Below are 15,234 nucleotides of genomic sequence, written 5' to 3'. Positions count from 1 at the left end.
GAGTATCAGCACTTTATATCAAGAACTGTCATTCAAGTGATATTTTAACAACTGATCAGATATTTCTACAACTGCATTTGAAACTGGTTTTAAAAAAAATAAATTAATGACCTTGAACATTTGTTTCAAATGCCAAAACACTGCCTAACTATTGAAATTCTGGTTTCCAGCTCCAGTTTCTTTTAATATTTTTGCTTGACTGCAACAGTTCTTTATTTTAACATGACCACAAACAGAGCATTTTTTTTTAAATCTTGGAATGATTTAATTTCTCCATTTTGCTAGTATCCAGTAAGTGTCTGATTTTTATATGAATCTAGAAAATCAAGGTGTCATATTTCACAATGTCAGTGTATTAATTCTATTGCAGTGGTTCCTCAATACACTCACTTTTAAGCTGTTTTTTTTTTTAATTTTCTAAATGCAACACATAGTTATTTCCTTGGATAAAAATTGTATTTTCAAAAAGGATTTTGGAATAATCACACTTCACTTACTAAACTGTGTTGAAGAGGTTACTTTCTGACAGCAGTTTTCTACAGAACTGCCACTTCAACTGAATGGAATGCCAAGTCATGTCAGGTAGAACTGACAACACCATAAATCAATCATTTCTGAATTTTAATAGCTAAAGAGCACTATAAAAAGATTTGCCCTTTATTAGCAGCAGTGGGAAGAAAAAAAATTGAGGGAGAAATATTCTAGCTATAACAGCATTAGACAAAAACTGTCCAAATTATTATTTATAAATACGACTCCTCACAGGACACCATATAAGCCTGTACATATTGTATGCAAATGTGTTAAGTTTAAAAAGTTACTATCAATCCATTTCTAAAGGGATTCCATTGTAAAGAATACTGGATAACCAGAAAAAAATATATAATGTCTGATACATCACTTTCCATGGATCAGTCCTGCATACCAATCTAAATTCAGAAAGTAAAAACCTCCACACAAACACGAGGCAAATGTTAAAAATGTCACATACCAGTAATTCATTCTATTACATGAAAACTATGAGAAGTAAAGAGCAATTAAATTAACTTACCTTTTTACATTTTGCAATGTTCTGCTCTTTCTCCCCACTTTTTTTCCTTTTCTTGTCATTAACCTTAGTAACCCTTGTAGCAGTTAGAGTAATTGTAGTTGGCGTGTGTTGAAAAGCAGTATACAGTTCCACAGGAACTTCATCACCACTTTCTGTTGCACTTGTATCCCCATCTATAAAAACAAAATAAAACAAACACTGTAAAAAGAATCCGGTATTCAGTAAGTGTTTAACCTATAATACTGGGTTTCCAAAATTAAAATAAGTGCTGTCCCAACCTATAAGCTGCTGCAAGTATCCACATGCAGAATTCAGCAAGGTGGTGTGACAGGAATGAGTTTATTGGTGTCCCCATAAAAATCTATCCCAGTATAGCCAAGCTAAAAGACTTCGAAAAATCTGAGTTCACACATGCTCAGTAGAGACTTAAAAGTTTAGCAGCTAGAGTCCTTGAAGATTCTGGCTGAAATTAGCATGCTTCACACCACAACTGAGCAGGACTTTCCCTCCAAGGGCAACTCTGGGATGCTGCAGGCCATATGGGGTCTGGGCACCTGAACACTCTCTCTCTTGTATTCCCAATGACCTGCCCCCTGCAGTCACCAGAAGGAGGAAGTTGCCGGAGACTGAAAGGGAAAGGAGATTGGGTCAAGGAGCCCAAAAACCTAAGAAATTACACGTTTAAAAAAAAAAAAAATACAAAAAACCAACACACCACACCACACGTAGGAAGTTCTGTGCACTTGGTAGGCATGCTGCTGGGAGAGTTATATGGTTACTGTTACACCAATTCCAGAGGTTGACTGTCTCTACACACAGGGAACTGGATCTCATTCCCGGTTTGTTTATGGAGAAGATCGTCATCATATTGTTCAACATTATCTGGAAATATTGGGACTGGATGAGTGGAAGGAATGTATTGCATGCTCAATACACTGCTCTTAATTCCAGTAAATTCTGGCCTCCAGAGGGGACCAAGTTCCTTGTGCAGTGTGCTTAACCATATGGGCTCCCCAAACTAAGAGGGAAGCATCTGTAATGATGCTCACTTTGGGTGTCGGTGTGAGGGAAGAAACTCCAACCTGAATCTTTTCTGGGTTTGCAAGAGAGACTGTAACCTTGACTGTAACCTGTTACTCTGGCACTGATGTTGTCTTTGTCTGATGAGTAGACAGACTGAAGCCAGGCTTATAGGCAACAGAGATGGAGCCTAGCAAATGGTGTAACTAGATGCATGAGGCCCCATGGCCTAGAAGGGAAAAGGAAACCCTGACTAGTCCGAAGTCTGAGGGTGACCTGTTTTATCAAATCACTCGGGGTGCAGAATCTCTCCATCGGGAGATAGGCTCTTGCTGCAGTCAAATCCAAGGTCACACCTATAAAATCTCTAGTCCTTGTGGGAGTGAAAGCAGATTTTTTTGTGTCTGACACAGATTCCCAAGGAAGACAATAGGCAGAGTAGGAATATGGTTGCCAACTGGACTTCCCTGCTGGATCTGCCCATCAGGAGCCAGTCATCAAGGTACGGAAAAACAGTAAAAGCTTTTTCTTCTCATCCAAGCTGCAACCACTGAAAAGGACTTCTGTAAAAGACCCTGGGTGTCATAGCTAGCTCGAATGGGAGGATTCTGAATTGATAACGGTCTTGCCAAAGGAAAAACCTGAAGAACCTTCTGTAGGATGGGTGCATGTCTATGTAACACTAAGTGTCTTTCATGTCAAAAGCCACAAACTATATATCCTCTTCCAGAGGGGAAATTTTTGATCCCAGTGTGACCACACAGAATTTTAATTTTTGGATTAATACATTTAATTGGCATAGGTCAAAAATCAGTCTCCACCCTTCGTTCTTTCTGGGGACTAGGAAATATGGGGAGAAGAATCCCTTCTCCTGATGTTGAAGTGGCAAGAGGTGCACCTCTTGATGTAGGATTTCCTTATGAGATTAGTCCGTGAAAAGGGACTGGGAATGGGGTTTGTGGTAAGAGGTAGCAGAAACTCGATCAAATAGCCAGAGTGAATAATTTTCAGCACTCACTTGTCTGTTATTGCCCCTCAATTGCAGGCAATGCTTTTTTTGCCTCGGTCTTCACAGACAAGGTCAGTTCCCAGACTGCTGCACTGGGAGGAGGTGAGCAGCCCTCAGTGGTGAAAGAACAGGGTACGAACTATTTAGAAAAGCTGGACATGCACAAGTCCATGGGTCCAGACCTAGTGCATGCAAGGGTGTGAGGGAGCTGGCTGACGTGATTGCAGAGCCATTGGCCATTATCTTTGAAAATTCGTGGCGATCAGGGGAGGTCCCGGACGATTGGAAAAAGGCAAATATAGTGCCCATATTCAAAAAAGGGAAGAAAGAGAACCTGGGGAACTACAGACCGGTCAGCCTCACTTCAGTCCCTGGCAAAATCATGGAGCAGGGCCTCACGGAATCCATTTTAAAGCACTTGGAGGAGAGGAAGGTGATCAGGAACAGTCAACATGGATTCAGCAAGGGCAAGTCATGCCTGACCAACATGACTGCCTTCTATGATGAGGTAACTGGCTCTATGGATATGGGGAAAGCGGTGGATGTGATCTATCTTGACTTTAGCAAAGCTTTTGATACAGTCTCCACAGTATTCTTGACAGATAGTTAAAGAAATATGGATTGGATGAATGGACTATAAGGTGGAGAGAAAGCTGGCTAGATCGTCGGGCTCGACGAGTAGTGATCAACGGCTCGATGTCTAGTTGGCAGCAAATATCAAGCGGAGTGCCCCAGGGCTCAGTCCTGGGGCCGGTTTTGTTCAACATCTTTATTAATGATCTGGATGATGGGATGAATTGCACCCTCAGCAAGTTCGCAGATGACACTAAGATGGAGGGGAGAGGTAGATAAGCTGGATGGGGTCCAGAGTGACCTAGACAAATTGGAGGATTGGGCCAAAAGAAATCTGATGAGGTTCAACAAGGACAAGTGCAGAGTTCTGCACTTAGGAAGAAAGACTCTCATGCAGGCTGGGGACCGACTGATTAAGCAGTAGTTCTGCAGAAAAGGACCTGGGGATTACAGAGGACAAAAAGCTAGATATGAGTCAGCAGTGTGCCCTTGTTGCCAAGAAGGCTAACGGCATATTGGGCTGTATTAGTAGGAACATTCCCAGTAGATCGAGGGAAGTGATTATTCCCCTCTATGTGGCACTGGTGAGGCCACAGCAGGAGTATTGTGTCCAATTTCGGTCCCCTCACTACAGAAGGGATGTGGACAAATTGGAGAGAGTCCAGCGGAGGTCAACTAAAATGATTAGGGGGCTGGGGCACATGACTTATGAGGAGAGGCTGAGGGAACTGATCTTATTTAGTCTGCAGAAGAGAAGAGTGAGGGGGGATTTGATAGCAGCCTTCAACTACCTGAAGGGGGGTTCCAAAGAGGATGGAGCTAGGATGTTCTCAGTGGTGGCAGATGACAGAACAAGCAGCAATGGTCTTAAGTTGCAGTTGGGGAGGTTTAGGTTGGATACTAGGAAACACTATTTCACTAGGAGAGTCGTGAAGCACTGGAATGGGTTACCTAGGGAGATGGTGGAATCTCCATCCTTAGAGGTTTTTAAGGCTCGGCTTGACAAAGCCCTGGCTGGGATGATTTAGTTGGTGTTGGTCCTGCTTTGATCAGGGGATTGGACTAGATGATCTCCTGAGGTCTCTTCCAACCCTAATATTCTATGATTCTAAGGTATCAATTCAGGAACATGGATCTCAAAAGTCCTGTCAAAAGAAAACCTTCAGCTGTGGGTTGGAGTGAGGTATCAATAGATGTTGAGGAAGCTACATACATCGGTCTCTGTACCCTCTGTCATTTGCACAGTGGTTTCTGAGAGCACTGATGACAAAACAGTTGAGGGGGTGGTCTTTTTCTGTACCCCTGTTTGTGATGCTCTCTCTTTGGGACAGATGTATAGATACTCAAAGATAAATATTATCAAGCCTTTACAAGAATGAAGAAACCGATCAGTCTTTTCATTAAAATAGTTAACTGAATCAGAGGTCAGGTCTTCAATGGTACTTTATACCTCTCCAGAAAAATTGAGGACTGCAATCAGGATCATCTCCTCATAGCCGCAATAGCCATCACTCTGGAAGCAGTATCAACAGCACCTACAGCCTGAAGAGATGCTTTGGCTAGCGATTTACCCTAATCAATTAAGTTCTGGAATTGGATTCTACCCTAAGGGAGTTTGTCTTTGAATTCTAACAACTTCACATAATTGGTGAAATTGTATTTTGCTAACAGGGCCTCATAATTAGCAATTCTGAATTGGAGACTTGTGTAGGAGAAAGCTGTCCTCCATAGAAGGTTGTGGCACCCTTGTCCAAAGGTGTCATGGGGGTGTTGCAGTCTGGACCTGTCAGTGATTGCTTGTACCACCAGAGAGTTTGGTGCTGGATGTCAGAACAAAAACTCCTGTCGGTAGAATGAAATAGTGCTTCTCAGCCGTCTTTGAGGTGGGACCACAGGAGGTGAAAAAGTGTGCCACACTACTCTGTCTGGGTCTATAATGGCCTCATTGACCAGGAAGGCCACTCCACTGGAACACAAGGGTTCCAATATGTTCAGCAGTTTATGTTGAATCTTTTGAACCTCTTCAAGCTGGATCCAGAACTCGGACACCACTCTTTGTAAGAGTTCCTGATATTGCCTGTGATCATCAGGCAGAGACAGTGAAGATGGGGTGACCGCCTGATTGGGGGAAGATGATAAAATAGCTGACAGATGTGGCTCCACTTCCTCCTCCTCATAATCAATAGAACCTGATGGTGTCAGCTAGGAGAGGGCAGAAAAATGTAGATATCCCATCTCCTAGAACTAGAAGGGACCTTGAAAGGTCATCAAGTCCAGCCCCCCTGCCTTCACTAGCAGGACCAAGTACTGATTTTGCCCCAGATTCCCAAGTGGCCCCCTCAAGGATTGAACTCACAACACTGGGTTTAGCAGGCCAATGCTCAAACCACTGAGCTATCCCTCCCCCCATGGGAGGGTTCATGCATGAAGCTGGGGTGCCTAGATTAAGCATCCCACTAATGCCAGTACAAGGGCTCAACTGGTTGGGGCAGACCCCATTGCTTTGGGAACCATCGGTCCCTTGGAAAGTCATACCTGTGGACAACAAAATCCCAATCTCCTGGAGCTTCCATCCAGGCTTGCTCCTCATGCAGGAGTAGAGGCTCATCTGGGGCCTCCAACTCATCCAATGAGAAGGTGGGTTCTCAACTGACCAGCGGAACCATTGGTACCAAAGTATGGGTACTCAGGTCTGCAGATGGAAGATTATCTTACTCTGGTGCAGTGGTTCTCAACTTTTTTATAAGCATGGGCTAAATATGCGGCCCACAATGTGTTACCTGGGCCACAGGGGCTGTGTGGCAGGGCAGCAGCCCCCTGGAGCTCGCAGGGCCTGCCGGCTGCCCCGACCCCAGACCCTATGGGGCCGACCGGGCAGCCTAGGACCCGCCCCCCCATGCTGGGCAGCCAAGAACCCGGACCCCGCCTTGCGGGCCAGCCTTTAGCACACAGCTGAGCTAGGCCACAGCTGTGTTCCAATTGGGCTGCATGCGGCCCACAGGTTGAGAACCACTGCTCTGGTATAAGGTCTTTAAATAAGAATGGATCTGAGAGAAGAGGGGATTGACGGTAACGGAGAGCAAAAACATCCTTTGGGAAGATGCAGGTCTCAGACCACCCTGTGATGTAGGGTGAACTGGTGGTCAGAGCAGTCGGATCAGACACTTCCCTGGTCAGAGCAGATGTCAAATCCCTCTGGGGCCGTGTTGGTACCAGTGCAGAGTCTCATCTGGATGTTGAAGATAATGGCAGTGGAGGTCTTTTTTCTGATTTATACGCTTGATCAAAGATTGGAACTGATGGATCCTTACTCCTGCACGTTGCATTTTCCTGCTGGGGAGGTTTACCAAGACTCAAGTCCTTAGGACCATGTGTGAGGACTTGTCTGTCTTGGGAAGGGTTGGAAAGGGATCTTTTCTCTTCAGGATAGATTTAGAGTAGGATCTGTCTCTGTGCTTGTGAGAGTGTCACTTACGGTCATGAGAAGCCTTGAACTCTTTAAGCTTGGAAGTTGCAGCCTCAGCTCCTGAGGTTGCACTCACAGGGGTGCTACCTCTTGACTGAGGCCGATGTTGTGATCCAACTGTGGGCTAATGGCTTTCTCCATTCACTGCCCCCCACCCCACCCAGAGTCTGAGCTCTCAACCCTCACACAGTCAGGGAGGGAAGGAGTAGCAAATGCTGCACTCAGTGGAGAAGTGAGCCTTACCAAGGCACTAAAGGCAGTGTTGGTGTTTGTCACTCACTGGAAAGGAGCAGGGGCAAGAAATTCAATTCTTAAACCCTGGGACTGTAGGCATAGTCCTTGCCCTCAGGGGAGAGCTTCCCCACAGCGGGGAGAGAACTAAAGCTACACTTTACTAAATACTAAAAGTTATAAATCTAAGAGTGAAATTCAAAAATACTAATTAGAAGCAACAATAGAAGAAGCTGCGGACACAGAAGACTGAATGAGACCATGCACTAGTAAGAAGGAACTGGAGAGGTGTCAGTCCACACTGCCTCTTATACTCTCAGTTTGGAGCACAAGGAGGACAACTGTGCACATGCAGGCCAAGGGACAGCGCTTACTAAAAATCTCCAAACTCAGGTGGATGGTGTGCATGCAGACCCACGTGTGGAACATACATGGAGATCATCCCTCAAAGAAGAAACTCGTTTCTTACAGAGTTTCATAACTGACTAGTACATATATAAAATCAAGATGAGCTTTCTTCGATAAGATAAAATATGGTCAAAATATTTCATTCTATTCCAGATTTTATACGCAAGAATGCTAGTTACAAAGCACCTGCAAGGCTGCAAATTGGAGAACTATAAAAATATTCTCCGGGTCTTTACAGTTCATTGAAACATTCAATATAGTATATATGACATTTTAGTAAGTTTATTACATTTTCTTTGTACCCACCTGACATGTTTTCCCTTTTTCTTCGCTGCAGCAGCACTGCCCTTTCTTTATCTAAACTTCTGCATAAAAACAAAATTTTCAGAACAGTTTAGTCAACACATCAGAACATTTCTAAGTGGTTGAACCTAGGTACGAAATGGAGCCAAACATTAAACACTTAGACAATTACAGTAATCAGTACACACACTTATTTATTCTGTAATAATCAGTCAGTAGGTGGACACTGTAATGCATAAAAATTTAGTTGGTTCACTGTTCCATTATGCAACAATATGATCTGTGCATAATTTGTATCCAAAAGTGCCATTCTCATCTAACTCACTTGACCAGGTAGCAAATGTTGTATCCATATTTAGAACCTCTTTTAAGTTGATCCATGGAATTACAGACCAATAAGCCTTGCATCTTTAAATAGGAAATTGGTCAAAACAACAATTAAAAATGGAATAACTAAAACACCTGGAAGATCATGCTGTGATAGGGTTCAATCAGCACAGTTTTGGCAAAGGAAAATCATGACTCACTAACCAGAATTCTTTGAACGTGTCAATAAAATAGTGGAGAAAGCAGAACCACTTGACATAATTTATTTAGACTTTCAAAAGGCTTTTGACAAGATCCCTCAAAAGAAACTTTAAGAAATTAAGATGTAAAGGGAGTCAAAAGAGTTCAAGATAAAAAGGAAGCAAAAATTCTTAAAACATTTCAGAAATGCCAAATCTGGTTTTCCATGGTTTTGCTGAAGGTCTAACTGCATGTTTATTATAAGCTTTACCATTTATCTGATGGGGTGGAGGTGCTGAATTTTTAAGACATACTTTATTCAAAAGTTTAGTCAGGCATGAAAGTTGAATAGGTGTCAACAAAACACAGTTTTGAACGGTCTAAAAAATTCCTCCCTATCTCAATTGGCAGTGTCAGGGGGCGAGAAGCAGGGGGGGGGAGGGGAGAGAGTTGGATAGGGGGCAGGGCCAGGCTACTCCTGGTTGTTTGGGGAGGCATAGCCTCCCCTAACCGGCCCTCCATACAATTTCCAAAACCCGATGTGGCCCTCAGGCCAAAAAGTTTGCCCACCCCTGCTGTAGGAGCCTAAAGTCCTAGGTGGATACGTTACCAACAGTAAAATCCTCAAGATGCCAAAACTTCAGCAGCTGGGGCTGCACAAAGCTGCCCAAGTCCTCACACCACCCAGTAGCTCAATGCTTAATTCATGCCTATGCTCTAGTGGTATTCACAAACTTGGTGTTCCCTTGCCTATCTTACCTTTGGGGCCCAATCCACTAGACGCACACAGAGCAAGCCTAACCCAAACACAAGACAGAGGTGGTGCTGGTGTCCCACAATAGCCCAGTGATTACAGTACTCACCCAGGATGTATGAGACCCAGGTTCAAATCCCTACTCTACCTCATGTGGAGCAGGGATTTGAAACCTAGATAACTGCCCTAACCACTTGGCTAAGGGGTATTCTGTGGTAGATCTCTCAATCTGCCTGAAGTTGTTCCTTTTTATAGAAAATACTTGAACACTCATTGGAGAAAGGGGACTGGAACCTGGGTTTCCCAACTCCCACATTAGGGCCCTAATCACTGAGCTATAGAGTCACTCATTTTCTCTCTGGCCCAATGAATATTTAATTATTTATTCACAGTGGAACAGCTCCAACAGGAGAGACTGAGACCCCCAACCCAGAATACCCCATAACCCAGAGGTTAGGGCACTCATCTGGAAGCGAGAGACCTGGGTTCAAGTCCCTACTTAACCGTCTCCTCTGCATTTCCTACTGCTAACTTAGGCAGCTCTCTGCTCAGCATAATGGCTTTTGTGAATCCCCTTCTTAGGCACCTACCTCTCCCTGGGCATTATATAGGGAATATGGGTGTGTAACTTGGGTTTGTGAATTCAACTAGGCAGCAGGTCACCAAAAAGTTCAGTGCTCCAATGCTAACCATTGCTGCACCTAAATTCCCCTTGTGAATCTAGCCTGGAAAGGATTTGAATTTCCAACGTAATAAAAAAAAAAAAATTAAAAACACAACAAAAACCCATATCCCATTTACAGGCACAAACCCCATCCCCTCCTTTAAAAAACAAAAAAAACCCTCAGAACTATTTAATACAGCAAAGAAAAAAAGAAGCCTAATTTCTTCCCCCACTCCCTTCAGAGCCTTTTGTGAGGAACTTTGAAAAACTATTTGCAATTCCAAATAAATTAGATTAATCATTTCTCCTCCTCTCATCCACCATTTTGGGGTAACATGGTTTACTTTTTACCAAAGCTGTGCAGGTTTGTACCTATCATAGCACATTTCTTTCATTATTCCATCAACCAACATACTTGGACTTTAATCCCTATGTTACAGGGTGAGTTGACCCTTAAAGAAGGTTGGTCAGCTGTACCTGTGCCATGAATACTTGCCATAGTGCTCAGCTTAAGATGGGGGTAAAAGACACTTTCTGTTGTTTGCACTCAATACCTAGAAAGGGTGGGCTTTTCATGACTTGGCTGGAGAGCTAAATCACCTTAGCAGCCAAACTGTGGTGAGAGAACCACGACAGCTAACAGGTCCAGAATCATATCAGGTAGGCTCCTATTATACTCCTGGATCACCCTCAGTAAAGGTAGTTCTAACATTTGCTATCCTCCAACTAACTAATACAATTTCATATTTGTTACCCATTGTTAAGTTTATGCCATTTAGTCCTAGTGACTTGTTGCCCTTTGATTTAACAGCTTTTCCAGCATCTCCTCTTAAAACCTCAGTTTGACAATGTCTGATCTTTATTCCCTGAAAAGAGAAGGTATTTTTCCACTACACTCTCTGTAGTGAAGACCGAAGCAAAGAAATAACAGTGGATGAGGTGTCTAATTTGTCGTTTTACGTCCAGATGACCTAGCAACAGACGCAATTCTCTTTCAAGTTTTCTGCTTAACACTTCAAGAATTTTATTTGTTAACATGTTTGGTATGCTTCTTTATAACACAGAACCTGCTTGCTACTTTGTGATAGACTAATTTTCAATAAAATCAACATATTTAAAAGGCAACTTTTATTCATTTTATAGTCTCTAAATATTCTAGTTAGAGTTTAAAATCGCATGCACACACCATTATTAGCCATATGCTACTCACCTAGGTTGACAACGTTCACACAGATATATATCAGGAATATGCTGCCTGTCGATCCCCATGCAATCAATGTGCTGCCAAACACTGAAAAAAATAAAGATTCCATGTGTACAGCCTTCTGAAATTAATGCATTTAAGATTGACACTTTTTTAGTGACCATGGCACACTGGACATGTTCAGTCAAAATAAATGGTTACTTAATGTAACTGTGGTTCTTCAAGATGTGATGTAGACATGTATTCCACTTAGGTGTGTGCACGCCCAGCCCACTGGAGCCAGATAATTTTGCCTAGACATACCCATAGAGGGTCGACACTCGCACCTCGTGACCATCGCCTCTTCCCTAGCTATAGAAGGCAGCGCTGCCCCAATTTCCTTCTCTTTCCCCCCACGAGTTCCTTCACACCAAATGCCCAAAAACTAAACTACAATGCAAAGAGGACGGAGAGTGGGTCATGGAATACATGTCTACATCACATCTCAAAGAACCACAGTTACAGTAAGTGACCATTTCTCCTTCGAGTAGATGCAGCCATGTATTCCACTTAGGTGACTCACAAGCAGTACCCACCCTGGGAAGCAGGGCTTGGAGTCTACCAAAACAACGAGTGCAGGACTGCCCTACCAAAACTTGCATCCGCCTCCAAAGATGCAGTAAAGGAATAATGGTTCATAAATGTATGGATGGATGACCATGTAGCAGCCCTGAAAATGTCCAGTACTGAGATGTCACTAAGGAACACTACTGATGTTGTTTTAGCTCTTATACAATGAGCTCGCACCTGCTGAGGAGGCATAGCTGAAGCTATTTCATATACAGTTTTGATACAGGATGTTATTCATTTAGAGACAGTCTGTGAAAGGTCCGCTTGACCCTTCATACAATCTGCATATGACAAAGAGGCGAGGCAAGGCAAAGCACGAAATGGTTTAGTCTTGTCCAGACAGAAGGCTAGATGTCGCCTACAATCTAACGTATGGAGACACTGTTGCTTCGGAGATGAATGTCGCTTATGAGAAAATATAGGTAAATATACCGCCTGGTTCAAATGAAACTGAGAAACCACTTCACAATCACACCCAAAATTTTTGTCTAAAGTCACTTTGCCCTTAGAGAACTGTGTATAAGGAGGCCCTGCCATCAGAGCCTGCAACTCACACAATCTTCTTCTGGATGCTATTGCTACCAGGAATGCAGTTTTCAGCCACAAAAGCGGACACAGACAAAATGCCATGGGCTTGAAAGGAGGTCCTATTAAAGCCGTTAGTACCACATTAACTTCCCACAGAAGAATCAGCTCTCAGATTGGAGAATGGAGACAAAAGTAGTCCTTTTAAGAATCTTGCTACCATATTATTGGAGAAGACCAATCTTCCCTGAAGAGGAGAATGAAAAAATATCGCTGCCAGATACGCTTTCAATGAGTTAAGCACAAGTCCCGACAACTTGAAAGCATAGCAGGTACTCCAAGATATTCTGGATAGAAGCCAGTGTCAGTTGAATTCCAGGGGCAAATGACCACACCGAAAGCAGCTTCCATTTCACTGACTAGGCCATTCTGATAGAGATCTTTCTAGTTTTGAGTAGGACCTGTTAAACAGCCACCAAACACTGCTCTTCCTCCTCATTTAGCCACGAATTAGCCACACCATGAGATGCAGGGAGCTGAGAATGGGATGCAATGTGTGACCATGATTCTGTGTGAGTAGTTTGGGATGGAGAGTAAAGGGCATGGGCGGTTGAATTGACAGCACAAGTCAGAGAACCAGCACTGTCTCAGTCACACTGGGGAAACGAGAATGAGCTTGGCCTGATCTGCCTTCAGCTTGAGACTGACCAGTCGGATGATTGGGATTGGGGGAAAATGTACAGGAGAGCCAAGTGCCAGCTGAGATAGAAAGGGTCGGACAGGAGTCCAGACTAAGGCCCCCTTGAGAGCAGAACAGGTGACATTTCCTGTTGCCCCTCACAGCAAACGAGTCGATCATCAGAATGCCCCAATTTGCAAAGATGACCCAAAAGACACTTGTCTTCAGACCACTTGTGACTCAGGAAGAAATTCCTGCTGAGATGGTCTTCAAAATGACTCTGGAATCCAGGCAGTAATGCTCTCCTCAATGCAAAACTGCCACAACCTGATTGCCTCTTGGCAGAGCATCCTGGAGTGTGCTCCCCCTTGCTAGTTCACATAATAGATTGAAGTGATATTATCAGTAAGTATGTGAACCACTGGGCCCGTGAAACAGTCCAGGAAAGCATGACATGAATTGTAGATGGCCCGAAGCTCCACCATGTTGATATGCAGTGAGGACTTCTGCTCTAACCACAGACCTTGAACTTTTAGTGACCCCAGGTGTGCTTCCCAACCCATTAGGGAGGAATCGGCGACAGCAGACCTAGTGGCAAAGGCCAGATGAAGGGAACACACTGGCAAATGATCTCTAGACCATGTCCACCACTGCAGGGAGTCCACGAACAGTTGAGGAAGGCAGACCAATCTAACCAAGGGGCGAAAAGTTGGATGGTAAACAATCCTGAGCCACATTTGGAGGGGGCAAAAGGTGCAACCTTGTGAACTGGCCCACCTGTATGCAAGTAGACATGTGGCCCAAGAGCCCCAAGCACATCCAATCTGTCATGGAAGGCTGAGACTGCAGACTGAGGCAAAAAGTGGCAAATCACTTGAAAACAGTCAGTCAGCAGAAAAGCTCTTGAACTTGTTAAGTCTATTAGGGCCCAATGAACTCTATTTTCTGAGTGGGAACCAAAGTTGACTTCCCAGTGTTTAGGGTAAGAACCAGATAGCCAAGCAAGCACAGTATAGTGTTAATATGACAAAGAGCTTCCTCTCTGGACTTGCCCCTCAGTAACAAGTCATCCAGATACAGGAAGATATGGATTCCTTTCTTCCTAAGATACACCATCACAACGACCATTCACTGAGTCTTTTCTGTGAATCGTCTGCAAATCGAACATCGCTCCTTGATGTAGGCTTCACTTAGGCACAGCAAGCACCACATTGCGATCACTGCTGAGGATCACTCCCCCACACGACAGATGATGTTTAAACCCTGGTGAGGGCAACACCAGGGAAATACTTAAATTACAGCTAACACACACAATCTAACTAACACTATACGAAGGGTACTAATTAACTATATACAACTAGAAAAGTCAATAAATAGAGGGATGTGGGATGAAAACCACACGGAACTCTGACTTCAGCCACGGGTGGTAAGAAGGAACAGAGGGGGGGCCAGGCAGCAATTCCTCATATAGCCAGGGGAGGGGGTATGGCCACAATGTGCAAGTGTTGCCCCTCTATGGGTACTGCTAGGCAAAGTTATCCGGCTCCATTGCACTGAGCATGCACACATCTAAGTGGAATACGGCTGCATCAACTCAAAGAAGCAGTATATTTCCAACATTATTTTCAATATGGCTTGTGCTATCCCTAAAGCAACACACAAATTGCTTTCTCTTAACTATCGCCCTACCCAACCCCTGATCCCACTACCTGACTACTTATTTTACATTCCACTGATCCCTCTGCATTTCCATTCCAATAGTTGTTTCTTGATTCTCACTGCTCCCTCAGCCACATTTCTCCTCTAAAAATGCTCCCCCTTCAGCACTTTAAAAATATAAGAAGAGTAAGCGTTATTAGAACCGTCAGAGGGTAAGACATTGCACTGAAACTAAGTGAATGTTGCAGCAGAAAACAGTTTTTAGTAAATTCATTAGTGCATCTCAGCAGGTCTTGATAGCAATGTCCTCATAACACGTTTTTTTAAATTGTTCTTAAAACATTTCCTTGTGAAGTGTTACACGTAATATTCACCGCTAATAGAAATGTTTATTTTATCAACCTAAATACTGTACAATAAAACTAGTGTGCTAATATTTTGCATTACCCAGAACATGAAAGTATGCCTTCCAAAGGACTAGACCGGGGTGGGGGGCGGGATTGTCTCAAGAAATATTTTGGTGGCCTCAGAGAGCGGACCCCCACTCTTGCTGATGGCTGCTTTGACAATTT

At 43.7% G+C, this 15,234-nt stretch overlaps 1 protein-coding gene across 7 annotated transcripts in view; it reads right to left on the bottom strand.

The window, feature by feature from the left end:
* KMT2E (lysine methyltransferase 2E (inactive)) overlaps nucleotides 1-15,234 on the bottom strand; it is a 116,399-nt gene that overhangs the window by 66,876 nt on the left and 34,289 nt on the right. For all 7 annotated transcript variants that reach the window (XM_024111909.3, XM_065559389.1, XM_008175792.4 and 4 more), the window contains 3 exons: nucleotides 11,197-11,277; nucleotides 8,065-8,123; nucleotides 1,052-1,224 (listed from right to left, as the gene is read on the bottom strand). In XM_024111909.3, the coding sequence (XP_023967677.2) occupies nucleotides 1,052-1,224; nucleotides 8,065-8,123; nucleotides 11,197-11,277 (313 nt within the window). The remainder of the gene's footprint in view (nucleotides 1-1,051; nucleotides 1,225-8,064; nucleotides 8,124-11,196; nucleotides 11,278-15,234) is intronic.

Source organism: Chrysemys picta, chromosome 1 (assembly GCF_011386835.1).
Source record: "Chrysemys picta bellii isolate R12L10 chromosome 1, ASM1138683v2, whole genome shotgun sequence".
In the NCBI taxonomy this organism is placed as follows: Eukaryota; Metazoa; Chordata; order Testudines; family Emydidae; genus Chrysemys; species Chrysemys picta.
This window is presented reverse-complemented; position numbering and strand designations above follow the sequence as displayed.